Below are 26,490 nucleotides of genomic sequence, written 5' to 3'. Positions count from 1 at the left end.
TGTTCTCAGCAGCTTTGAAGAGTTGGGACCCAGGGACTGCTGGGAACTGCACTGGTCCAGGGCTCCTGGGTTGTGCTGGGACATGATCCTTACCTGGCCATGCTCCTGTGCTCCGAGGGCTGTTGGACTTGCCCTGGCAGGCCAGAGTTTCTCTCCTGATCCATCACAGCCCAGCTCCAGCCCTTGCTGCTGGTCCAGAGCAGCAGTGCTCTACTGAGAGGAAGGAGGCTGGGAATGGATGCTTCAAATCCCAGTTAGACTACATGGAAATAGAGGCTATGCTGCTGCTCTGGTGAGGAAAGGAGGGGGTAGAAATCTCTGTCCTTATGGATTATTTGGGTTTATTGGAATTACCGAACAGCATCATGTAAAAGAGCCCTTGGGAGAGGGAGAAGAGCAGCTGACATCAGTAGAAAGTAATTTTTCTCATCCAACAAAGCCAGGGGGTGCTCCACAATGGGGTAGATAATAAGGGAGAACATTTGGGATATGAGACTTGCTTGTTTCAGCAAGGACTGAGCGGTGGAGGTCACACAGAGGAGTAACATCCTTTTAGTTCACCTAAAGAAATAGCAAGTACGGATTTCCCAGTACTGCTGGGTGGAACTGCACCCTTTGGTGACCTAGTCCCCCTTTCAGAGGTGTCCAAATGACCAGGGAGCAAAGTCCCATTAGTTTTCAGTTTTAAAGACAAATATAACAAAATCTTTAAAAATATGGACTCACATGCAGAAAGACATTTAGAGGGTTCAGTGCTGTGAGATCACGGGGAGCAAGAGCCTACAAACCCCCCGTAGATTGGGCTGCAGGGCCTGGGATTGCATGGGGGGAAGAGTAGCTGTGCCTTCAGCCACTTGGCAGCCGCAGCCTGCAGAGACAACACAGCCACAGAGACACACTTGCTATGTTTATTGCATGCAGAATGACCCAGCTAGAAAACACTCTGGCTCTCCCCCCTTTCTGAGCATAACCACGTTTAACCTACAGTGGAGTTTTCACAATCAACCCCTCTTCGGTGTCACAGCAGCACCCGGGGGACTGCGGGGACCCTCCGTGTCAGGTTCATGGTCATGTCTTCTCCCGTGCACGGCCGAGCTGTGTGGGGAAGCAGATAGCTAAGAGAGAAGAGTGTGCAGCCCTAAATGCTCGCTGGTCCATTCCTGTGATCGCTGCTGCCTCCGTGGGGAGAGCTGTTTTGAAGGGATGAACTCCTGAAGGAACCAGCCCCAGTACATTCAATGCCTGAACCGTGAGAGCCTGGGGGAGCGGCTCGCCTGGTGGTACCGCTGATACCCCTCAGATGCGGCCGGGAGGAGCAGGAGGTGGCTCAGCGAATCCTTCTGGCAGAGGGCCATGGCCTCCTTGTAATTTATCTTCTCCTTAGTGACAGGGTCAATGAGATCTTTCTCATAGTTGGACTCATCCTGGAGCCTGTTGGCCAGGTTGCTCGTTATCATCCCGGTCTGGACAGCTTCCAGCACAGGGATGCGACCGGTTTTCTTGGGATCAATGAGCCCTCCAGTTAGATGCTGGACTTGCAGGTAGGGGAAAGCACTGTCCTTGGTCATCCAACCCTTCTGAACTGCTTCCCCCACAGACAGCCTTCGCTTGGTCACCGGGTCCTCAATCCCTGTGAAAGCTTTCTGGGCATTGAGCAGTCTCTGCATGTAGGTCCTGTCAATCAGCCCCCTCTCAATCGCCTTATGGACTGAGAACCGGTCCCGAGAAATGAGGTCTACGATGCCCCCTGTGGCAGCCTGGGCTTCCAGCAGCTTCTGAGCTGTCATGGGATCCAGCAGCTTCTTCGCAAGAGCAGTTTTGACACTGTACTTGGTGTCGGTGGTGGTGTCATACACCCCGGCAATGGGGGATGTGTCGTCACCTATGCTCTTCTGTGAGGCTGGGGGGAAGAAGGTTTGGGTTTGGTGGGTGGTGGGTGATGTGAGTGGGGATTTGGAGATGATGGAGCCAATCGAGAGGGACGAGGGAGGCTTGGTTTCCCCAGCCACCAGCAAGGCGAATTCAGAGATGGGAATCTTGCCATCCCGGTACAGCTGGTACTCCTCCTTTGTGATCCTCCTCAGCCTTAGTGCATCATCGATGGAATACTGCTTCCCACTTTTCTTGTCAAGGAGAAGTGAGATTTCCCCATTTGGGCCCAGGGTAGTGACTTCCTCCCAGTCACACTCCAGCTCTTGCAGCTGGATGTACTGGCCTCTGTCTATGATACCTCGCTTATATGCCTCGTAAGGAGACATGTCCTTCCCTGTCTCGGGGTCCAAGATAGAGATCTTAGTGGAGAGGTTTGTCTCTCTCATCTGGGTCTCGTGATTGATTTCTTCCCGGTTGACCTTCGACTGGAGATCCCGGATGAACCTCTCCTTGTTGTAGATCTGGTCCTTCTCCCTAAGGATGTCTGCCTCCAGCAGGGAAAACTCATGTTCCCGCTGCTTCTTCTTCTGCCTGTCATTCTCAGTCCTCTGGTTGAGCAGTTTGGACTCCTCCCGAAGGAAAAGGACTTTCTGCTGCTTCTGCCTCTCCAGGTCCCGTAGTTCACTCTCCAAGTTGGCTCTCTCCTGGATGGCCAGGTTCCTGGCTTTCTGCAGCTCCGTCTCTTCACGAGCCCATGTCCTCTTCATGCCTTCAGCTCTCTCGATCTTATCCCTGAGCCGCCGTACCTCCTCTTCTGCCTTTTGCTTGGCTCCTCTCTCCCTGCTCAGCAGCTCCCAGATTCGTGCACGTTCGCTCTCCAGCGCTCTGTCCTTTTCCACTCGAATCACCTCCTTGTAGATGGTCTTCTCCTGGGATTTTGTTTTCTGCAGGACATCGACTTGCACCTGCAGGTTCTTGCATTCTCTCTGCAAGCTCAGCACCTCCATCTTCTCCCGGTCCAGCTCCAAGCGCAGGTTGCTGGCAGACTGTTCCAGGACTGGATCCTTCTCCAGCTTCACCACTTCTTCCATAATGATCTTCTCTTGCACTGGAGCCGGGCTCTCCTCCAGCTCCTTTATTCTCAGCGTAATTTGTCTCATCTCCTTCTCCAGTGCAAGCCTCTTGCTTCGATCCTCCTGAAAGTTGAGCAACTTCTCTTGCTCCTTCACCAGCGCACGAACCTGCTGCACGTCACGTTCCAGGCGGCGCCTGTTGCTCACCTCCTCATCCAGACTCCGGCTCAGCCTGGTGTGCTCATCTCGGAGCTTTGGGTCCTTTTGAGTCAGTATCACCTCTTGAACAACTACCTTCTCCTCTGGTTTCCTCCTCTCCAGGAGCATGTATTTGTTCTGCAAGTCATAGATTGCGTCCTCTGCAGCTCTCCTCTTCTGAGACATGTTACGCACCTCTTGACGGAGGCGATCGGCTTCCTTTTCCAAGAGTGGATCGTTCTCATATCGGATGACTTCCTTGTTGACCAGCTTGGTTTCCACCTTGGATCTCTCCCTCCTCCATTCATCCCTTTCACCCTGCAGCCTAATGAGCTGCTCTTGGGTCCTGCCATTGGTGTTCACCAGCTCATTGAGCTGCTCTTTCAGCCTGTCAATCTCTCTAAGAATCTCTGGACTCTTTTCATGTTTCACCACCTCCTCTATGACCTCCTTGAACTCCACCACTGGTTTCTGTGACCTGAGGACATTGAGCTCTGCTAAGGCCTCTTCCACTTCACTGTCAATCTTTGTCCTTTTCAGAGTGACTTCCTGCAGCTCCCTTTTCAGGTGTGCAATCTGCCGCTCCGTTTCAGGATCCACCAGGAAAATCTCATTGACCCTCTCTTTCACCTCTATCCTTGGTTTTTGCTTCTCTGCGATGCTGTACTGGCTCTGCAGCTCTCCCAGCTCACCCGTAAGCATCAAGTTTTTGCTCCTCTCTTCTTCAATCAGAGTTTTAAGCTTGGAAGTCTCTTTCAGTAACTCTGGGTCCTGCTCTACCTGCTTCACCTCCTTAACAATAATTTTGGGTTCTGCCGTTTCAATTAGTCTTTCTACCTCCTCAATCTTGTTCTTCACTTTCTCTATCGCCTCTTCCACCGACTTCCTCTTGAAGGATTCCTCATCAATTTGTAGCTGCAGGGTCCTAACAGACTTCAGCATTTCTGGGTTTTTCTCCAGTTTGATCAGCTCCTTCACCACCACTTTCTCTCTGATGTTGGGCTGCTTTCGCTCCAGCATGTGCAGCTCCCTTTTGTGCTGCTCAAGTTCGGAAGCAGCAGCCAAGCTTTCCTCCTGGAGACGTTTGATCTCCTGACGAAGACTGGCTGCTTCACCATCCAGGCTTGGATCCTTCTCAATTTTTGTGATCTCTTTGGTGAGGAGCTGGGCAGGAGCAACCTTCTTCTCGCTCTCCACCTGGGCAAGTTTACGGCTCATGACTTCAATGTTTTCTTGCAGGCTCTGCCTTTTTTTGCCTTCCTCTTCAATTTGCTTTACCAACTTAGAGAGGTTACTCTCCACCTGTGGGTCTCTGTAATATTCTATCACCTCCTTTTCTTCCACTCTTTCAACGGGCTTCTGAGTCTTCAACATCAGCAGCTTGTTTCTGTGTTCCTCCAGGTCCTCTTCAATCCTGGAAACTTTCCTCCTTTCCTCCTCCAGCTGCGATTTCAACCCCTCAGATTCCCTGCTTGTTGCAGCTCTGTTTTCAGATTTCTGGGTTTGCTCATGTACAGCTTCAATGTCCTCATGCACTTCCTTCTGCAAGGGAGAAACCAAAAAGAATTAAAAAAAAAAAAAAAAAGAGGCAGTGAAATGGAGTCATTCTTCTCTTTTAGGGTGGCACAGAGACCTTTTAAATGCCATGGCATGGTGGGAGATAGAGCTGGCACACAATCCCCAGGGACTCTCCAAATATGGCTGTTTGTAAATGGAAAATGAGGACACACTCTCATCAGTTCAAGCAACTGACTTGGTGTTTTCCCCTTGTTTTGGAGGTGCTGCAGCAGCTCACAAAGGTGCTCTGTGCTGCCTTGTACCTGCAGCTGAGGGAGAGTAACTGGGCCAGGCCCCAGTTTAATCTCTTGTCCTTCCTGAGCACACTGAAAGTCATCCAGACCACAGGCCTTTCCTACAGATGGTTCGAACCCTAGAAAGGTCTAAAAATCCTATTGCTTTGAAGGCTGTGAGCACTGAATTCCAGCCACATCCACAAACAAATCTGAAATTCTCAGCCTGTGAATGTTGATGAGATATAGCTGAGGACAGGTCTTAAGAGCCCTAATCTTTTTTCCTAGCATACACTACAGCTTCAGTAAAGAGCTGAGGGTCCACACAAGTGAGAGAGTCACAGCCTAAGATAAGTGTCAGTAAACTGTGATTACTTGTGGTCTTTTTCTCAGAGGGTTTTCATTCCTTCCTTCCTCACACTTGGATGTGAAGACTCAGGAAGGGGGAACCCCAGGCTGAGCAGATTTGAACCCCCAACCTAGAGTACCCCAATCTTGCTGTGAGCTGGTACCTTCTCAACAATCTTCTTGGCAAACTCCAGCCGGCTGAGCTGCTGTTTATTTTCTGCTGCCAGCTCCATGTAGAGCTTGGTTACATCATTTTCCTAAAAAAGAAACAGCGGTGAGAGCCTTGTCCCCTCACCCTGACACAGCTCTGTTGGGTGGGACACTCTGCCACCCCTCCTTTCACCTGGACAATTTCAGGGATTAGTGTCTTCACATCTGACTCCATAGAGACACACAGAGTCTAAGGACTCATGCAGGAGATCCTCTTCCCCATTATCTGAGTGCCTGTTAAATGCCTGCAGGTCTACACAAAGTCCAGACTTCCAAATTCACCTTGGGCCACACATGGATGGCAGTTGGTGAACAGCCCGAGGTGATGCAGGAGAACTGGGGTGCAACTGGGAGCAGCACAGAGGAGCTCTGGCTCCTTCCTGCCCTCACACAACTACCCTGTCTTATCTTCACACACAACATGGTAAGGAGGCAGCATCAGCAATCACAAGGCACCAGGCACAACCCTAATTCTGGACCTCATGTGCTGCTTTCCCCCATAGACAAAGAGATCCTTGATGACTTTGACCTTGGGATGTAAGAGTGGATTAAGGCCTTGCAGAGGACATTGGGGCACGGGTAAGGAGATAGACAATGGTTTCCATGCCTTCATCTGAACATTTTACCTGGGCCTGGATGCTTTCCTGCAGGGGGGTCACACGCAGCCTCTTTGCAGCGGAGTCAGTCAGGGAAGGGTCCAGAGAAGAGCTGTATTTGCCTGCTTCAAGTTCATAGTCCTGTCCAGAGCAGAAACAGGAGAATCAGGTGGGATCTCTCATGTGAGACGCTAAGGGAGTGATAAATGGGAAAACCCAGCCATACATTGAGCATGGACTGCACGTTCCGGGACAGTCTGACCACAGCATTCTTCTCAGGCTCCTTGCTTTCAATCTCCTCCACCAGCCTCTGCAGGAGACACACGTGGTGTTAAGGACAGGTTGAAATACAGCAACACAGTGACACTCTTGCAGCCTAGAGAATTAGCTCAGCTGAGGGAATGATGGGAACAGGAAGATATTTAGGAAGAGTCTCAAGGCATTAGAGGATCTCAGCAGCACTGTCACTTGCCCAGGACCTGGTACACTGATTTATCACATATGAGATAAATAGCAGCCAACACAGAGACCTCCACAACTCATCATCTGAACTACTGAGCTTAGGATCTGCTAAAGGAGAGAAAGATGCAGTGCAACATCTCAGCCCAAGGTACAATCTTTCAGGATTGTAGATACACCATTTGTGGACTGCAATCACAGTTATTCACTGTGACAGTGGGAGCACTCATCCAGGAGCCAATGGTACAATTTTTTATGCAAGCCAATTCCCACATCCCTGTAACATTACAGGTTATGATGCTTGCCCTGGAACACACCTTCTGTGCCTGCAGCTTGTAGTTGATCTGGCTTGGCCCATCAGTGGTCTTCACTTGGTGCTTGGGTAGGTTGTTCATCCAGAACATCAGGTTCTCATTGGAGTTTTGGAACTGCTGGTAGGTGAGGCTGATGTTTCTGAGGGTCTTCTCTCTGCACAGCACAGAGGTGAACAGGAATATTAAGGGAAGGGCAAAGATTCATCTGCAAGTTCCTAAAAAGACACTATGGTGAGAATGTCACAACACACACCAAGATAACAAAAAACAAGGGAGTGACAATTGATCCCTGAGTGGGGAGCCTAACTGCACACATCAGGTTTGCTACTGCAGCATGAACATTACTTGGGAGATGAGAGAAGGAAAAAGGCAGACAACCAGCAGCAATCCCTGGGAGAAGTGTCAAAAAGGGTCTCTGTGTATAAGGCCCCTGTGTCAGGCAGAGGCCAGTAGTCAAAAACTGCCTTATCTCAGGTATCTGGAAGCTCAAAGCCTGTGCTGTGCATAGGAAGGTGGCAACTACAGAGCAGGACAGACCCAGTCCTCAGTATTACAGGATAGTGGTCAGGATCAGGGTCCTGTAGTCAGGGGAGGTTTAGGTTGGGTATCAGAAAAAGGTTCTTCACCCAGAGGGTGGTTGAGCACTGAAAGAGGGTCCTCAGGGCAGTGGTCACAGCACCAAGGCTGACATTGCTCAAGAAGCATTTGGATGACACTCTCAGGCACATGGTGTGACTCCTGGGGATGGTCCTGTGCAGGGCCAGGAGTTGGACTCGATGATCCTTATGGGTCCCTTTCAACTTGGCATATTCTGTGATTCTGTGACTCTGACTAACACTGGTCCACGTCAGCCAAGAGGAGCAGAGATGATCCCACAGCCCCTCACCGCTGATCCAGCTGGTCGGCAACGGCGTGGTAGCGATCATTGAGGAGCTGCACCTCCCGCTTCTGCCGCGGCAGGTCGGGACAGAACTCCTGGAAGTTGTTCTGCACGGCACTGCAGCTGTGCTCAGCATCCTTGAGCCCCCGGTTCAGCTTCAGCACACAGTCCTCTTGGGCCACCAGGTCCCGCCTCATCTTCTGCAGGGGGAGAGAAAAGACACCTCCAGGTTTGTAGCGGTGAATGCACCAACCAAACACCCTCCTTAACCTGTCACTACTAACTGTGCAGTACCTGGGGGCTGGTCAGGCTCTGCAAGGGATGTGCAAAGTGGAAGAGGTGGAGCAGTGAGACTTACTCAGTAAACAATGTGGGAAGCAAGGTGGGCTGGACAGCAGATGGAGCAGCATGCAGAAGTTTGGGAGAAGGTAAAAAAGGATCCCTGTGAGTGTTAAGGATGGAGCAGAGAGATTGGAAGCAGGAAAGATTAGGGATGAGTGTGAGGCAGAGCAACAGAGATTAGGTGCTAAGGTGGTCATCATTTTAGGGACTCAAAGGTAGCCTGAGAGGGACAGAGCTTTTTGCTGGCCAGTGAAGGCAGGTCAGCCTGCAATACCAACATTAAACCTTAAAGGAACAAGTCCTTTAAAAGGCTTCATTGCTGGCACCTCGAGGTGCTCAAATTAGCAAAGTCCAGCTCTTCCCACCATTGCTACCTGAGCTCAGAGATGTCCCTTCCTTAAGAAAGAGCCTGATGTTCCCCTACCTGCAGGTCATTGGCCCGATCCTGCAGGGCATTGGGGGATGCAGGAATGATGCTGTCCTGAGCCAGCTTGGCCTCAAATGTGCTGACAATCTTGTCTGTGTTCTCAATCTGAGTCTCCAGGTTGAGGGCAGCCTTGGCCCTGGGAAAGGGAAAGATAACAGGACAAGATTAGCTACAGGAGACCCCATTCTTCTCCTCTGCTCTCTGATTTTGCATGTTTAAGCTTATTTAACATTGGAGCTTCTCCAATATGACAGAGAACAAGCACTGTGCACTCACGACCCTGTAGTGCTGCCCAGAAGTCAGATAGGTTGCATTTCACAACAACAGAGCTAGGACACCCACCCATTGTGGTGGATTTTCCAGTGGGGGGATCTGAGCACAAAATACACACAGAAACTCTTTCAGAGGTCACTTTGGTGATGGATAGGAGGTTTCCAGCCTGTGCTGGACCTCAACAAACACCCATGTAGACTAAAAGCATTTTCTGTCATGCTTCTGTGTTGACACCTCTGTGCAAGGACTTCCTTCCCTCACCCCCATCAGGCCTTGCCACCATCACTCACTTCTCGTTGTACAGGCTGGAGAGCATATTGACATCACTGTACTTGCTCCTGAGGGCGTTCAGCGTGACAGGGAGCTGGGAAGCCGAGGTGCTGGTGGGTTTCTTGGAAAGGTAGGTCTCACACTCCTTCTGCAAGGCATCCTTGGCTGCCCCCAGGTTCTCCAGCTTCTTTGTTGTTTCCTGGCACATCAGATGGGAGCAGAGTCACCCAACACAGTCATAAGAGTGCTGCAGTGGAAACTTGTCTCCCCCAGGGGCGGATTTGGCTGTGGGGCTCAGGGTGTGGTACCGCTCTCATAAGGAGCTGCCCCTTGGGGCACAGCCCCATCCAGACTGTGGCTGTCTGGCAATGGCAGGGTGTGGGAAAGAGGTGGAAAAAACCTGCCTGAGCCCATCCTTCTGCCAGGGCTGGATAAATACCCACAGATGAAGATGTAACAAGATGAGCTCCTACAGACCCAGACCTTATCCCAGAGGAAAGAGGAGGGCTCCAGGGCACTGCCTCTTTTCCTGTGCCACTGCTTCTTTTCCTGTGCCCAACTTGTTTTGGGCCAAGGACGCAGAGCTACCAAACTCCTCCTGCTCCAACTCACCTGCTGCTGTTTGATCCTCCTGGCAAGGTCATCCGTGGGGTCATTGTAGTTCACAGGAGACCTCACTCGGTTCAAGACCTCCTTCTCTACCTGAACCAGGTCCTTGCCAACACGATCCAGGCTACTGAGGAGCCGGTCAGCTTGGGGATCATCCTGGACTGCTGGAGGGCTCCTGGACAGAGCTGCAGCAAGACACAGCTTAGGTTAATCCCCAGCTTTTAGTTCTGCCCTGGCCAGCCAGAGCTCAAGTCCAGAGGAGGGACAAAGACAGCCAAGTGCTGCCATGCAGACACATCCCTGCTCAGCTTTGCTGGGAGCCTTTGAATTATAGCTGTGGGAATAACACGGCTAGGCAGGGGTTGGGACTTAGCCCTGGCTGCCTGCTTATTCCACAGCCCCCAGCTAGGGAAGAGAACTGCAAGGCACCCAGATTACAAAGCAGGTTTAATTACGGTTTCTGGATAGGCACATCCCTCTGCAACTCTAAATACCCTGCAGCTGTTGATGGAGCTGAAGGTCAATCACAGACTTTTGAGAAGGGCAACAGATTTTAAGTGAATTGATATCACATAGTGAGTCCTTGGCAGCACCAGGAGTCAGGTTATCCTGTGGCTGTTCTTTTTCACAGAGCAGAAAGCAACCTCCCACAGGGACCTGTGTGTGTATTGCAGGTACCTCTGCCCACCCCGGGTGGGTGCTTTGCTTCCAGTCTGCTTTGGGAGCTCTGGGAGGAAGGTGCTGGCTTTGGAGAGGGCTGGACTATCCAGCTGACATACCTTGCTGGCTGGGCTGGACCTGCTCCTTTTGGCTGCGTCTCAGGGTGCTCTGAACCGCCGCTCGCTTCTGCTTCACCGTGTTCAGTTCCCCTTCCAGCCTGTGAGCAGAGAGGAGCATCTTCAGCCAGCAGGATGGGACACAGCCCTGAGCATGGCCTGACAGAGCCCTGCACAGCAGCAGCTCCGTGGCTCCTGCTGGGAAGGTGTCCCCAAAGGCAGGGGAAGGTGTCCCCAGGGGCAGGGGCAGTCTGGGAGCCTGCAGCCTGCTGTAACTCGGAGACATCCCTCAGGAAAGGGAAGAGCAGCAAAAGCAGCTGGTTGGCTTGAGCAGCTGACTTCTGCCAATGGAGCCAGCATTTCCAACCCTCAGCAGAAGCTGTCGAAGCTGGAAGTTGATTTCATATGGTGGCAGCGCTTTGCAGCTTCACAGAAAGGGAGCACAAGGAGCTGCTGCTGTGGCTGTTGCACTAGAAATACCAAGTCTCAATCGAAAGGATGGTTCCTGTCTAATGAAACTAGAGCTGGGATCTGTAAAACTGGAAGGACCAAAATGTATCTCTGGGAGAAAAAAGCCTAATGGAACTAGGAGGAGGGGAACCAGAAAAGACCAGGCCAGTTCTGATCCCTGCTATGGACTGCTCCAGCTAAACACTGTGTGCTAAAACCTGCAATTCCCAGCTTGCCTGGCTCCTGTCAGACAAGGGCTGTCTGGGGGGCCAGGGCACAGCTCCATGCAGAGGAACTAAATTTCTGTTTTAAAGCACACATGAAACCCATAAATCCAAAGGACTCAGTAATCTGGGATGTGTGAAGAGGGGTGGGCACTGAGGAAGAGCAACACAATGCAGCAATCTTGCCCGTTGTGCCTGGGGACCCAGGCTCCCACCACGGACATGCCCACGTAGCTCTGAGTCGGGGCTGTGGCCTTTCTGTGGCATTTGAGCTGCACTGATTTATCCAAAGACCCAGGGACATGATTAAAAAGGTAATGCCAACCTCCCTGCACCACCGCCCCGTCCTGTGGGAACGGCAGGAGCTGACAGAGCAGGCAGGCAGCAGAACTACACGGTGGTTCAAGGAGCATTTCTCAGTCTCCAGCTGGGGCTGGCTGAGAGGAGATACCACAGATAACTCTGTCCTGTTTGGCAAGTCCCAAGCTCCAGACTGATTCTGCAATGAATTTAGTCAGACCTGTGAGAGTCACATGTTTGGGTGAAGAAATCAAGCCTGACTGCCAGAAAACTCTTTGACAGTGAGGTCTGTGCAGTGTGCAGGGCCGTTGAGGAATGGAAGGAACCTGGATAAGGTACCTCTCCAGGAGAGAGATTTCATACTAGAGATAGTCATGAGTCTGTCCCCAGCTGCAGGTGAGGTGGTCAGGCTGGATATGACCTGAGTGAGTCTAAATGTCTCTCTGGGTCAGGCTCTGCGCTGCAGACTCACCTATTGACCTTGTCTATGGACTCAGGGTCAGGTGGAGGGATGGAGAAGCAAGCAGAAGGTGCCTCCTGGACCACACCAGCGCTGCTCTGCACCACCCACATCTCAGGGTTGCTGTTGTCCTTCAGGGTGTACTTGTCCCCTCTGGTCAGCTGCACCTGGGACAGAGACACAAAACCCAGTGAAAGGCTTGACTTTCTGGCACTAGGATGGTTCCACCCACCACAGAGCCAAGATTTGGAGCAACCAAAGAAGAATTCAGCTCCCTGCTTCTTCTGAGGGTGCTGCCAGTCAAGCCCTCACCTCCCCAGCATCCCAGTCACAAAGGGTGTCCAAGGTGAGGGGCTGGGAGGGACGTGTCCTGCGCAGTTTCAGGGGGCTGATCTCTTTGCTCCTTCTCTTCAGGTCAGTGATGCTCTTCTCTGCCTGCTTCAACACCTTCTCCTCGTTCTAGACAAAACAGAGAAGACAGTGGTTGTGACCAGGCTTGCATGAGAAGGAAGGGGAAGGTCCCACTACAGTGGGTATGCTGGGACCAGTTGCCCACCCTTGGGGAGTCAGGAGTTTCTCCATTCTTGATCCCTCCATGTCCCTTCTTCCCCTTTTCATTATCAACACTCTCCTCGGTTTCCTTTGCTCACAGCAGGTCTCCCTTTCAAGGCACAGCCTGAGTTAACCTTAGGTGAACCCACACTGTTGTATTAAAATCTCCTGAAGAAGTTTTCTTTTTCAGAAATGGGACAGAGGCCTGCCAAGAGGTGGCTGCATTCCAGTGTCAGAAAGTACCAAGATCCAAGCACCTCTTGAGAGTGAAATGTGTTGCATGCTTGGGAAGATACCATGTCGAATGTGTCCCTTCCCTCTCTCCCGGGCAAATGTTCCTTTCTTATCTGCATCTCGCCCCTGAGGTCAGATTTCTTTATTCCCTCCCTTGCCTTTGGATCATGGGAGTGCTGAGGAGATGGGAGGACCTTTCCCTTCTGCTTGGATGCCAGTGGCTCACACTCTGTGGGCCCTCTAATCCAAGTGTCTCCTATTAAGGACAACACAAGGCTCCTCCCTGCCCTTCTCCTTCACTCTGATGGTGACCCGGGGCCTGGCTGTGTGTCACTGATGAGGACAGTGCTGTCCCAGGGGTCACTGCCCTGCAGTCTGGGATGCAGGGGCTCAGCACTCAGAGCACAGTATTGCCAGGGGCTTCCCTCTCCCGAGCACAGAGCTGTGGTGAGCTGTCCCCATGGGTTTATTTACCCACCTCTTTCTCTTCCCCACTGTTATTTACTGGGGAGGTTACAACTTTGGATTTGCCCCTTAGGTCTGGCTGGTTCCACCCGCCCTGAAGATCTCACCTCCAGCTGAAGCAGCAGATCTGACACCACCCCAGGGCTGTCTTTGTTGAACTTGCTGTATTTGGTGTCCAGGTCAGAGCTCATCTTCTTCAGAGAGCGGCTCACAGCCTCAGCATCATCCTGGAACTGGAGGTGTGGGTAGGAAAACAGTCAGGCACGGGGGGACCTTACTACCTCCAAGTCCAGTGGGGTCTCTCAGTTTCCAGCATCTCTAAAAGATTAGGTTTTGAGGGGTGTTTCCCCAAAATGCCTTGGCTAGGTACCAGCAGAGGATCTCCCATCCTCATCCCTCTACTTTCTCTCTTCCCAGCTTGCCCACTCTGGCCTGACCTGTAGACCCATGGTCCATGAATTTGCTTTTTACCTTCTTGTAGCTCTCCACACTGTTTAGTTGGCTCTCCTGGCAAATGCAGAGATTCAGGAAATTTTGCCACTCGTTCTTCAAGGCTTCCTGGTGAGCCTGTGGTGGGACAGAGCACAGCTCAGTGGGCTCCAGCTGGTCCTACCTCCCCCAGCACTGGTCTCCTTTCCCCAGAAGCCCCAGAGACCAGAGGAAGAGCAGAGACAAAGCTGTGCCCAGGCACTGCCTGACACTGAACCTGGGCGAGGACACTCCTTGAGAAGGACTTGGCTCATACAGAGCAGCCACCATTCCCCAAGGGGTCTCAACTCTCAGCTGGGGGCTGAGAGCCCACTTCAGCCTGACACTGCATCTGCAGGCTTGGAAATACAACCTGGGCAGCTGGAAGCTGGTTTCACTCAGGAGAAGTCACCCCATGTCATAGCTCTCAGCAGCACCAACAAATCTGAGTAGCTGGGCAGGAGCTGGTCCCAGCACACAGATGGTTGCCACCATCTCCTGGAGATTTTGAAAGGGGTGAAGACCCTGCACTGCCCTCAGCTTCCCCATAAGGTTGGAATAGGCAGAAAGGTGCTGCAGTACAGCCAGTGCAGTGTGGGAGGAAAGAGTAACAACTGCAGAAAGATGTGAAGGGGTCTCCTCCAACCCTCCTCCTGATTCTTGATGCACAGGCACTCTGGTTCTCTTACAGGGTTTGGGAAGAGACCCCCTCTCCCTACCTGGATAGGCTTGATGGCTGGATGCTTTAGCTCAATCATCCTGTCCCCATCATCCTGAAGATGGTTCACAAACTCCTCCTGGCTGAGCAGCTCATTGGATTTGAAATCCTGGAGGGGAAGAGAAACTTCATGACCTTGGGAGCGTGCAAGGAACACAGAGAGCACCAAACCCCAACATAACAGAGACAAGGCTCCCAAAGCATAGACATCCTTGTTTGTTTGTTTTTTAAAAACAGAAAAGACTAGGTAAAGCTAAAACAAATTAGACACACTCAGGCCTCAGAAGGTATCAGGACATTAATTCAAAGAGCATTTTCCTAAGCAATTATCCCTCTATTCTTCCTGGTCCCAGCACGTAGCAGTCACTGGGTTCTATATGCTGGCCATTGAGGCTGATGTGATACTGAGTCCTTCCCTTCTCTCTGCCTCACTGACAGCTCTCTAACATATGATCCCACGTTCCAGCTCAGGGGACTGGCAGGGACACACAGAGGGGCTCATCCCTAGTTCCTCAATGGATCCAGAGGATCTCTTCCACCTCTGTTTCAGTGTCCAGCATTATTGTGCTGCCCTGGGAAAGCCCCAGGCTCAGGGCTGGTGGAGGATGTCCAGCAGGCTGGGATCCATCCTGCAAATCTCACATGCCAGGCTTGGCCAGTCTCCCAAGCCAGGACCCGCTGCCACCCCCCAAAGCTCACCTCGTACTCCCGACGCACACTCTGCACATCCATCATTTGGTCACTCCAGTCCTGCTTCAGGATCTTGGTCTGCTGCTCTGTCAGGTAGCCCAGTTCCTTGGTGCAGCCCTGGAGGTGGTGGTAGAGGCTGCCCAGGCTCTGCCCTCGCCAGATGGAGGCTTTCTGCCCACACACACGAGAGAGAGACAGTGTTGGTGCTCAGCCTGGGGAGCCCCTTTCCCCTCCTCCCCAGGACCCTGCTCCTGTTGCACATCCACCAGGAGATTCCCAGAGACCTCAGTGAGAAATCTGCCACCGCTGGCTCTTATCTGATGGGGCTGCCATTCCCCTTCCCTCCCCACAGACAGGATATGTTTGTCTAACCAGAATCCCAGGTGTGGGCTGGTGCCTCAAGCACTCTCAGAGCTGGCCCAGCTCTGCTGTATTTCTTACAAATCCCATTTTCAACATTAAACCTTCATGGGCCCAGCTGGTGAAAACCAGGACCTTCTTCCCAGCCACCTCCTTTGCTCCTGCTGCTCATTTCCTCTCTGGAGCCCTTGATAAAGGATCAGGTTGAGCCTCAGCATTTGCAATCCTGATTGGGAACAGCGTGTGGGCTGGGATGGATTTCTTGCTGCCTCTGTATCCCTGTGCTCATGGACACACATGGGCAGCTCCAGATCCATGACCCATGAAGAGGAGAGACCATGAAGATGGATCTCACCCACAGCATTGCCCTAAGGGCAGCAAGAGTGCTCTCAATTTACACCCATCCCAAGCTGGGAAGGAAATGGGGAAAGAAGAGGGACATGACTTCACTGAGCAAGCCCAGAGGTAGCTCCTGCTTTGAGCTGGGCATTCCCAGTCCATGAGGGATGGTGTTACTCCACTGTATGACCCATCTGCATAGAAAACCACTGAGAAGCTTACCAGCAAGTCCTTGTACTGGCTTTTTAAATCTGCCACATCCTGGGTTACAACACAGCCCAGACCAAGGGAGGGGTGGGGGAAGAAAAAAAGAGAAAAAAAAAAAAGCTGTTATCAAAACATGTGGTAGATACTGATGAGCTGATTTATGGAATGTGCTTTAGAAACCATCCAAGAATCAATCACCTCCCCAGCCCCTGAAAGGCTCCATCTGTCCCAGCTCAGGCCCCCCATGCCCTCTGCAAAACAAGGATGAACATTCACTGTGCAGAGGAGCAGATGGGACATGGGCCTGAGTGAAGCAACAAGAACAAGGAGGGGACAGAGGATGCCCTACCCCGGAATGGAGGTTCTTGATCTGGAGCCCGTAGGCTTCGATCTCCTTCTGCAGGATGTTGTGCTCAGCTATTTGCTTCTCCAGCTCTGACATGCCAGGGCCGTACTGTCCTGCATTGACTTGTTTCTGTGCAAAAGGAATTAGGCAGAGATTAAAGCAAAAGGTTTTATTTCAAGGAGAAACCCCAGTGAGTGCTGGCAGGGCATGAAAAGATCTGGAATCTGATAGCGGGCTGGGAGCAAGGGAAGGGATCTTGTTTATTCCTGTGACTGCTGCTGATTGCCTTTTCCCCAGCCATACACAGGGAAAAAGATAACCAGGGCATATAAACCTGGTGTAGAAACCTAAGCTGCACCAGCTCCCTGCCTATGGTGACATGCTTTGGATGCACTTAGTTACCATCCAGCTTTCAAGGGAATCCAAACTGACTCCAACTGGGCCACTCCAAATACTCAGACCTCGCAGTGTGAAACTCTCAAAGGAAGGGCTGTCAAGTTCTAGGAGACATCACTTTCTGCATCCTTTCATCCCACAGCAGAGCTCTCTACCTGATCCCTTCTGGTAGCTCTTAATCTGAAGGGGTCAGTCCAGAGCGTTTTAAGAGGTGGGAGGAGAGTCTTTCTTCCACCCAGAGCAACTGAATTATTTCCACCACCCCGCAACATCCCTGCATGATGCTGAGCACACAGTTTGGAGATGCATCCAAACCCAGCTGCTGTTACCATCTTTTGGTCCAGAATCCTGGCCCAGTCCACCCTGGGCCCCACGTCGGGGATGTTCAGCTGCTCGTAGAGGGCCCGGTACTCGGCACACAGCTGTGTCACACGGTCGTGGAGCTGCTGGATGCTGCCAAGGGGAAAGGGCACATGGCTCTGTGTCAGCTGGGAAGGGGGACAGCCAAAGTGGGGTTTGTGGAGCCCAGATTTCACTTGCAAGACCCAGGTTACTTTGCTGCCTCTTTGTGGAACTGGCCTCCTTCAGCAGTGGAGGCACTTGTCCTGCTGTTCTCTATCTCCAGGGATGTCTCAGGAATTACAACCCAGGAGGACACTGCAGGGAGATCAGGGCTGTGCCTTCCCAGCTAGAAAACTACCATTCCCTCCTGATTTCCACCTAGAAGTGCTGGAAGTGAAGGGGAACAAAGCACCAGAAGCCAACTGAAGCTCTTCTCCCATTCCAACACCCACGTCTGACTGTGCTTGCCTGAACCAAAGGCATTCATTTTAGGAAATGCAGAGGAAAAGGGGATTTGCCCTGAGAGTGGGGCCACATTTATCTCTGGGTTTGTCTGGTACCTTTTACAAGAGCTCCCAAAAGAATGGGGCCTCTTGGGCACTCACCCTGGCAGCCACTCTGTACACTCCTATCTCTATAATATATTGTCAGAAAATCTGATTTTAAGGCTAAACTCTGTGGGAAGAAGAGTGACACTACCTCTCATGGCAATGACTGGAACTCAGTCTAGATCATGGGGGGGTCCCAATTGCTCAGCACCCCCATCACATCACTCCCCCCACTGCACTCACTCTTTCTCTATCTCAGAAGCCTGTGGGTGTTTCAGCCGCTTGGCACGATCCACATCCAGGAAGAGATCCTTCAGCAGGGTCTCTGCTTCCTTCAGGTTCCTGGCATTCTCTGTCTGGAACTCAAAAGCCTTGTTCTTCTGCTGATTGCTGGAATCCTGGAGGCCAAGGGAGACAGAGGAAAACAGCCTGGTTGGACCACAAAGACCTCACAACACCTTCCTTGGCTAATGCAGAGCCTCTGGATCCTCAGCATGTCAACCACAGAGGATTCCTGGTAAAAGGGTTGAGCTGGGGAGCCCAGCCCAGCCCAGCTGCTGTTCCAGTGTCCCTCCCACCCAAGGACTGGTGTGGGTCAGACTGGCTGCCTCTAGGGTTGCTGGGAGGCACAGGGCTGTGCTACCATAGGTGAGACAGCCTTGGCTGTGGGAAGCATGAGGCACCGAGCGGAAAAGCACAAGACTGGAATTTGGGAGGCCCTGGGATGCAGCCTCAGGGGCTGGGAGGCTCTGTGGGGTGTCTGTTCCTCCCCAGCCTCCAGTCAGCCCCCAAACCTGCACCAGCACACACAGAGCAGACACCTGACCTGTCATCCCAGACACTGCATTTGGAGGCAAAGACTTTCACCTTCCCACCACCCTCTGCCACAGCTCACCTGTTTGAGTCTGGACTGTGTCTCCAGGATGTCCTTCTCCACCTGGTCGGCGTTTGTCTGCATGCGGGAGATGAGCACGGCCAGCTCATTTGTGGAGGACCTGAGGGAGGGAACAGCAGAGCAGAGGGGTGGGTGAAGGCAACTCCCACCCTCTTCATCACTGCCCAGGACCTGCCCCAGGTGTGGTCCTTCAGGCCTTTCCCCATATCCTCCTGGTCTCCAAGGAGAGGGTTATGAGCCGTGGCCAAGGGCACAGACACACACAAGTGGTTGATGCCTGGCTGTTGCCTTCAGCCAAGAGAAGGTAAGAGCTGGTGTCTTTAGAGTGAGCAGGTTTTCACACCACGCAGCTCAGCTGCACAACTCCCAGCTGCAGATGCCCAAAAGTTCATGTGGATTCAAAAAGCATTGGAGGAAAAAAAATTTAAAAAAAATAAAAAGAAAAAACAACCAACAAAAAGTCACTGTAGGGCTCCCAAAGGCACTGACACCACATCTGGGCTGGGAAAACCTGAAGCCACAGACGGCTGGAGGCCAGGAGAGCACCCTGCAGAGGCAGCACAACATGCTCACCCTGTTTGGAGACACTTCCTTGGATGCCTGCCCTTGGCTGCTGGCAGAGGTGGCCCTTCAGCCTGACCCAGAGCTGCCATCCTGCTGTCTTGTTCCATGTGAAGTGCTCCACAGTTTGGCCCATTGAGTCACTGGAGAGCCCAGTGCCACTCCAGGGCCAGGCTGCAGAGGACACAGACTTACACCCTCTGGGTGCTGCACAGGCTGTTGCATTTGTGCTGTTTTCAGAGCTTGGGGAATAGCACAAAGCTGAGTCAGGGGAGGTTTAGGTTGGATATCAGGAAAAGATTTATCACCCAGAGGGTGGTTAAGCACTGGAACAGGCTCCCCAAGGGCAGTGGTCAGGGCACTAAGCCTGTCTGTGTTTAGGAAGTGTTTGGACAATGCTCTCAGGCACATGGTGGGGTTGTCAGGGTGTCCTGTGCAGGGCCAAGAGTTGGACTCGATGATCCTGATGGGTTCCTTCCAACTCAGGGTACTCTGTGATTCTATAATTCTAATTTCCCAAGGCCATTGCACACCTACCAGCTCTTCTTGCCCCAGTGAGGCTTCACTGAAGGTTTCCAACAGACCATTCCCTATTGCCTGTCACCCCAGGGCCATCACACAGCCAATGGTGCCATCACAGCCCTTACTCCATCACTGGGATTGGGAATGAGCCCTGCTGAAACAGCTGGATCCAAAGCCTGCAGCAAGGCACGGGATGGGTCCCAAAGCTCCCTGCGGACAGGGAAGCACAAACCTTGGTGCCACCTTCGTCCTCATTGTCCTGTTGTTTCTAGCAGCATCTGCCCTTGAGGACAGTGCCAGCCCTACCCTGCAGGCAGGGAGAGCACGGTGTGGGCAGAGGCAGGAGGGTGTGGAGCACTAACATCATGCAGAGCCCTCAGAATGCTGCTGATGGGACAAAGTTCAGTGAGGTTACGTGTCAACGCTGGGGTCTGAGACCAGGAGGAAAGAGTTTGTGCAGCAGCAATGTGACACTGCATGGGGGTCTGGGTGGGGGACACTTCTTCAGGGCAGGTTGGTACCTCTTTGGTGGAAGAAGAAGGTGGGAGAAAGGTGATGTCCTGCAGCAGAGCCACCACATCTGCCCTAGAGCCATGTGCTTTCCTTCCAGGTCCCTGAATCCAGCAAAGGACAGAGGGAAGTGGTTCCCTTAATGTCTCTGTCATTGCTCCAGCTCCTCAGCATGGCTCCAGCTGTTCCACCATCCATTCCAAAGGCTGTAGCAGATGCTGGGATGTTCATTTATTACAGCCCCAAGTGACTGTAACATGCCAGTGAGTGTCATGGTCACCCCAAGCCAAGCACTCAGATGCCACAGTTCCTGTTTCAAGTGAGCCCAGCCCACTCTGACTGTAGCCTGTGTAACTCCAGCGGAGGCACAGCCCCAGCACTCCTGCTCTCAGCATCCTCCTGTCCCCTTTCTCCACTTCCTCCCTTGTTTTTGATTTCCCAAGAGGGCAGCAGCAGCTCTCAGCTGCCCTGGGGGATTTTGGATGGCAGCATGTCCTGGCAATGCCTCTGCTTCCCTGCCTGGAATGCAGTGAGCAAAGTAAATGGGGACTGCTGTGCTCCAGCAGGGCCCCCTCTACAGGGTCTAATTCCAGGGATCATGGAGGCGAAGAGCCCAAGCAGAGTGTTCATCATCATCATCATCCCCATCCAAGCATTGCTGTCTGCTACAACCTGTCTTTTATATCCCATTAATCATCCCTCTCACCCAATCTGTGCCCCACAGATGCCTTTCTGAGATAAGCTCAGGGACATGAATGCTGGCCCCAAGCCCCAGCACAAAGGGGTGGGTGGGAGCAGCACAGAGCCAGGATTTGGTCCCTGTGAGCTTGAGTGTGCAGCGGGACGGAAGCTCCCAGAGGTCTCCCCTCCCCAGGAGGTTACACAATCTCCCACTCATCCCTGACACGCCTGGAATGAGGTGGTGTCCCATGAGCAAATACTTGAGCACCACCCAAATTTCCTGCCCGGGCTCTCTGTGCAGGGAGGAGAGTGTGAGTCACGGGCTGGGCTGGGCCCTGTCCCAGGGGATGGATGCAGCCGTCCCAGGGGATGGACACCTCTCCCACTGGGCAGGGAGAGCATTGTCCCCCCAAGAGGTCTGACCAAATTCAGCTCCCACTTGGGAAGAGTGGGAATGGAGTGTCCAGTTTGAGCCCATCCCAGCTTGTCATGTGACTGTGGATACCTCCGTGCCATTCCAAGAGGGGAGAAGTGAGGATCCATCCTTCCCAGGAAGGGTAGATCCCCAACAAAATCCTGCTTATTCCTGCTGGCACCCCCTTTCTGGCTGAAGGAAACACCGAGACATCCCATCTCTTGGTTTACAAGGCTGGACACAGGAATCAGCTTTGTTTAGGCTGAGCCACAAGAAAAGTATGGACTGAAAAGACGTGAGAAACCTCCTGGTCATGGGGACTGAGCCCATCCCAGCCTGTGCTGCATGGGGCACCGGAGGTTAGAGACCAGGATGCTGCTGCAAAAATGCTTCCTGGAGAGCATCACCTCAGGAGCAGAGGGGGTCTGCCCTGTGCTGTGTGAGCTTCTCCTGTCAGTGCAAACACCCATCCACACAGCCTGCAGTGACGTGGTGCCTCACCATCCTTCCTCGGGGTGTCCCCCTGCCCCATCCCTGCTGCTCCTGGGCAGGAGCCCTCACTCAGCCCAGCTGGGCCCCACATCTCAGGATGAACATACTGACATTTGGGCTGCAGAGAGGCAGCCTGGCATCAGGTGGGATACAAGGAGCCACGAGGTCATGTTGTGCACCCCTCAGCCTCCCAGAGCTCAGGCCCAGCTCCCTGCACAGTGTATGGTACAGCCACAGCCCCAGGATGGCCAAGGGCAAGGCTCAGCACAGCTCCTCCTGCTCCTCCTCCTCCAGAGCCAGGGCAGCCTCCTCCCTAGGGCTATCTCATGCCTGGGAGAGGCAGAGCACTATTATTATCATTATTAATTGGTTCATTTCTCATACCACTTTCTGCCTCCTGGACAGTCCAGCCACACACAAGGGACAGTATCACTGAGCAGGGGCAGGACTGTCCCCCCTCCTTCCAGGGCACATTTGGGCAGGACCACAGCACCCACCTGCTGCAGTCCCTGATCCCTCCATCCCTTCCTCACAGGGGACTTTGTTTTATGGCAGACCTCAAAGCTGGGTCTGTTCTCCCTGACATGTAGAAGTCCTTGCACATTTTGATCTGCCAGCAGATCATAGCACAGCACCACTGACCCCCTGCCAGTGCTGAGTGAGTGCCTGAGCCTGTGTCCCCTGGGGTCCACCCCGCTCTAGACTGATCAAGGAGAAGTAGGAGGCGGCACTGGCAAAAGCAGCAATCCCAGGAGATGATTAAACCAGGAGGTGACTTCCCATCCACCTCCAAAACCACCCACAGCCTTTGTTAAAAATCACACCCAGGCAGCCAGTCCAGCCAGATCCAATTCAATTCCACCTTCACATGAGTTTTCCCTTTCAGCCCTGCAGTGCCTCCTCCAGAGCAGGGCACATCCAGGGTGCTCCCTGGGGACAATCCTCCACTTGCTGCTGCCTCCCTGGGATGCATCCACCAAATGGAGGCAGAAAAGGACCCTGAGAGCTGAGATGCTCAGCACCATCATCCCAAGGACCAAGACAAGGTACCTCTGTAGGGGTCCAATCACTAATTGTGAACCCCAGAGACAGGGAACCTCAGCTGCTGCCAACGTTCTGGCCTTGGGGCCACCAAGAGCAGCCTTGGGCCACCAACATTTTCTCAGGGCCATCTGCAGAGCATGTGCTGGTGGCTGCTCCCAAGACAACTCATCCACCTTCATTTTCTCAGCTCCTTTGGGCGCTGACCAAGCCCCAGGCCATGGCCAAGCGAATTAGGCTGTGTCTGATGGTTGGTGCCTCCTAAAACAAGCACAACTAGCTCAGTAATTGCTGCACTCCTGGCTCCAGCCTCTGTCCTGCACAGGGAAGAGGTGTGAGGTCTTGCCGGGATGCAACTCCAGTTATCCCAAGAGGCTCATGGTGGGGGAGAACCCAGCCCAAACCCTCTGCAGCACGGCAGGGGCTGCAGCAAGTTGACATGAGAAATCCCCAGCCTGCTTTGAAAGCCGGCTGGGGAGGTGGATAGATTGCATTAACAAGGCTAAAAAACCCAGAGCCTGACACAGCTCCAGGGCTGCTGGGGAGGTGGCTCACTGCTGCCAGGCCCCAGCAAAGGTTTGGTGTTCAGAGAGCCCCCAGACCTGCCTTCAAGATGAGTCTGTGAGTGCTCAGCTCCACTGAAGCTTCCTGTGGCAGGCGTCCAGCTCCTGACACCCACTCAGGGCAGCCCCAACCTTTGTAGGGGCCACCTTCTCCCCAGGTCCTGCTGCCCTGCCCAGCAGCACCAGCCACCCCCCTCCTCAGTGGCTGTTTGCAGACCTGGGGTTTGGACCCCCAAAATAGAGCAGTTGGGTGCCAGCACCATGTTGTGACCCCACAGGTGTCCACATACACCCCCCTCTGGACTGCTGGTGGTGGTCCCAGGAGAGGGGGCCAGCACCCCCCTCCCCCTACAGGTCCCCTTCTCTTCAGCACAAACCCCCTTGCAATGGCCTCCAACCCTGGCAGGGCACAGGGATCCCCACAGAATCAGTCCACCAACACCACAAACTGCAAAATTGCTGGGGAAGGTGGAAAATAACCCTGAGTTAACAACAGCAGCTGCAGGGAGGGATGAGCACTCTCTCTGCCAGAGCACCCCCTCCCAGAAGCATCCCAGTCCCATCACATATCTCACTCCCCACAGCTTAGGGAATCTCCTCATGGAATGGTTTGGGTTGGAAGGGACCTTAAAGACCACCCAATTCCAAGCCCCTGCCATGGGAGGGACACTTTCCACCAGACCAGGTTGCTCCAAGCAGCTCCCAAAGAGGCAAACTCAGTGATTTGACCTGCAGAGACCTGGCCTGTCCCCGGGATGGGTTAGAGCAAACCCACTCCCCACCCCTCTCCTCCACTTCAGCAGCACCAGACAGAGCATCCCTCTCCAGGGATCCCAGGGTAGCATCACACCAACCCCACGGAACTGATGAATCCCGGGATCTCAGACACGGGCTGGGATCTGCTTCACCACTGAGCAGATCTCACTCCACCCAAGCACAGGGGCTGTGTTTATCCTGCCTACTCCTTCCTGCCCAAAAGGGGCTTTTTGCACCTCCCTGCTCAATGATCGCACTCTGAACACATCGTCAGGCGCTGGGGCTGCACAGGGACTTCTGGGAGGGACACAAAACCCACCAAAGACAAGGACAAAAGCTGGGGCAGCAAGTCTTGACATCACCTCCCAGCAAGCCCAAACCTTCTGCTGCTCCACAAAGAGGGATAGTTCTTAAGGGGACTTAGTAAACACGGATCACTCATCCCTCATCTTCCCCCAGGGTCACAGGATGGGGAGAGAGAGAGAGGAGAGGGGACACACTTACTTGCTGGGCTTGACAGGGGAGCCTCTGTTGGGGGAACTTCTGCTCGGGGAGCCTTTGCCCACCCCCTTGAACATGTTGGCCAGGTCCCAGCGGTTCTCCCGGAGCCTGCAGAGTCCTCGTGGGCGCCGGCTCTCCGCTCCGGTCTGTCGGGGTGGAATAAGACTCAGCGGGGGAAGGTCGGCGGAGCACTAAAGAGCAGTTTCTGGGAGGCTCCTCCCCGAACGCAGGTGAGCAGCAGCAGCAGCAGCAGCAGCAGGGATGGAGGAGGCACATATGAAAAAATGACTCGAAAAACCAGTTTAGGGTGGAAAGAGCAGAGCCCCAGAGGGAGAACGGGAGACCCCGCCCTGGCTCGGAGAGTGCTTTGGCACACACAGGCACGGCCGTGCAGGAGCTTCACGGCAGAGGGGCAGAGAGCACGGCCTTTGCAGGGAGGAAAAACCTGCAAATGCAACTTGGAAGGGGTGCACTGCAGCTACTGAAACGTACTTTAAAGCATCTTCTTGTAGCAGCTGTTTAAAATGCTAGGGAACAGCACAACTTCTACAGACAAAGCCAACCAAGAGTTTTCCAAGGTGGCAGCAGCAGTTTGGGAACCACCAATCTGCAGGACTTGATGTTATTTTGCAGTTCAGCAAACTTTTGGCCCAGGCTTAGCACAAGGTGGCCCTGGCTCCCAGGAAAACAAGGAAGGCTAATGGCAGAGGGAAGATCAGCAGCTCCAGTGCAGCATCACAGGAGCCTCAGCCAGGGGGACTGAGGCTCTGGGACAAACTTGGGTACCAAAGCCCCAAAATCTGGGTCTGAGGCTCTGCCTGGACACCTTGTCTAGGGAAGATCTCTGAGCAGGCTTTGCCTCTGGGCAGCTCTTTCCCTTGTGGAGCAAAGGTTCAGAGTCCCATCTGGTTCCCAGTACAGCCCAACAACACCCTGGCATCTCCGTGGCTCCTGGGGATGCCTGTCCAGGCAGTGCTGCTGGGGGGCTGCCCAGCCCCACGGCTCTCCTAAGCCACAGCAAGGACTGGCTATGTGTTGGTTTCAGACAAAGCCAAGCTCAAAGCTCCCCACAAACCAGGAACCCTGTATTTCAGGCTGATCCGGCACAGATCCCACAGCAACAGGGGATCCTTAACCTGGGAAGGAACAGGGAGAGAGGGAAGAGGATGGAGGAGGAAGAGGACAGGAGCAGATGGAGGTCACAGCCACCACGTGATGCCAGCACAGATTCGTGGCTGTTCTTCCCCATTCCATGTGGCCCAAGGACAACCCAGGACCAGAGACAAAGGCCTGGGGTCCATCATCCCCTCCTGGGTGACTTCTTTGCCCTCTTTAAGTTGACACAAAACAAATCATGCTCGCCTCAGGAGAGAGGGAAAGACACAGACAGGATGGAAAGTGGTTGCTGAGAGATCACCCCTTTGCCATTGACATCCCACTGACCAAGGACAGCAGTGATGCTCTTTGACTGGAGCTGCTGGAGGGCCCCATGAGGAGGAACCAGCTCAGCACATCACCTGTAGCCCACAGGGCCAGATCCTGCTGCACTGGCATTCAAAGGCTCTAAGTAAGCTGAAGCCTTGACAGGGATGAGAGTGGAGAGCATTTGAGGCCAAGTAGAACTTAGTTTGTACCCAGACAAAACAGGAGCATGGGACAACCCCTTCTGTGTGGGGCTGCTGTTTGCATGGGCCAGGAGGAAACTAAATTGAACAAGATCCACTGCCTGTAATCTGCCTGTCATACCCTGGAAAACAGAGTGTTCACACGTGGAGGAAGTTCTAAGAATGAACACAAAAAGCAAACCAGGCACATACCAACACACCACCCTGGACAACCTGCTTCCCAAGCCATCCATCACCCACAGCCTGGAGCTGAGGGCTGGAGCTCCTCACCTGCAAAGCTCTGAGACAGCACCTTCCTCTCCTATGTTGAACAAGACAGAGGTGTGATCCTTCCCCCAGCCAAGTCCCTGCCTGGCAAGGATCCCTCGGAAAGACAGAGTGTTCCAAAGCCA

At 53.2% G+C, this 26,490-nt stretch overlaps 1 protein-coding gene across 3 annotated transcripts; it reads right to left on the bottom strand.

Moving 5' to 3' along the window:
* Nucleotides 1-986: 986 nt before the first annotated feature.
* Nucleotides 987-24,550, bottom strand: EVPL (envoplakin). Of its 3 annotated transcripts, XM_032706674.1 has the most exons (24): nt 24,486-24,550; nt 21,610-21,643; nt 21,083-21,084; nt 18,432-18,531; nt 17,780-17,934; nt 16,976-17,099; nt 16,254-16,379; nt 15,920-15,958; nt 15,008-15,169; nt 14,310-14,417; nt 13,594-13,689; nt 13,230-13,355; nt 12,184-12,330; nt 11,884-12,038; nt 10,441-10,538; nt 9,665-9,846; nt 9,073-9,251; nt 8,507-8,645; nt 7,747-7,940; nt 6,864-7,014; nt 6,314-6,397; nt 6,118-6,228; nt 5,446-5,538; nt 987-4,685 (listed from the first exon to the last, which is right to left on the bottom strand). In XM_032706674.1, exons 1-24 carry the CDS (start codon nt 24,548-24,550, stop codon nt 1,236-1,238), a joined length of 6,120 nt encoding a protein of 2,039 aa, XP_032562565.1. In that variant the 3' UTR covers nt 987-1,235. The 3 variants fall into 3 exon arrangements, with proteins under 3 accessions (XP_032562565.1, XP_032562564.1, XP_032562563.1); XM_032706673.1 differs by lacking the exons at nt 21,083-21,084; nt 21,610-21,643 and adding an exon at nt 18,997-19,022 and having other exon boundaries at nt 9,665-9,833; nt 10,425-10,538; nt 24,491-24,550; XM_032706672.1 differs by lacking the exons at nt 21,083-21,084; nt 21,610-21,643 and having other exon boundaries at nt 24,477-24,550.
* Nucleotides 24,551-26,490: the final 1,940 nt, after the last annotated feature.

Source organism: Chiroxiphia lanceolata, chromosome 19 (assembly GCF_009829145.1).
Source record: "Chiroxiphia lanceolata isolate bChiLan1 chromosome 19, bChiLan1.pri, whole genome shotgun sequence".
NCBI classification, from domain to species: Eukaryota; Metazoa; Chordata; class Aves; order Passeriformes; family Pipridae; genus Chiroxiphia; species Chiroxiphia lanceolata.
This window is presented reverse-complemented; position numbering and strand designations above follow the sequence as displayed.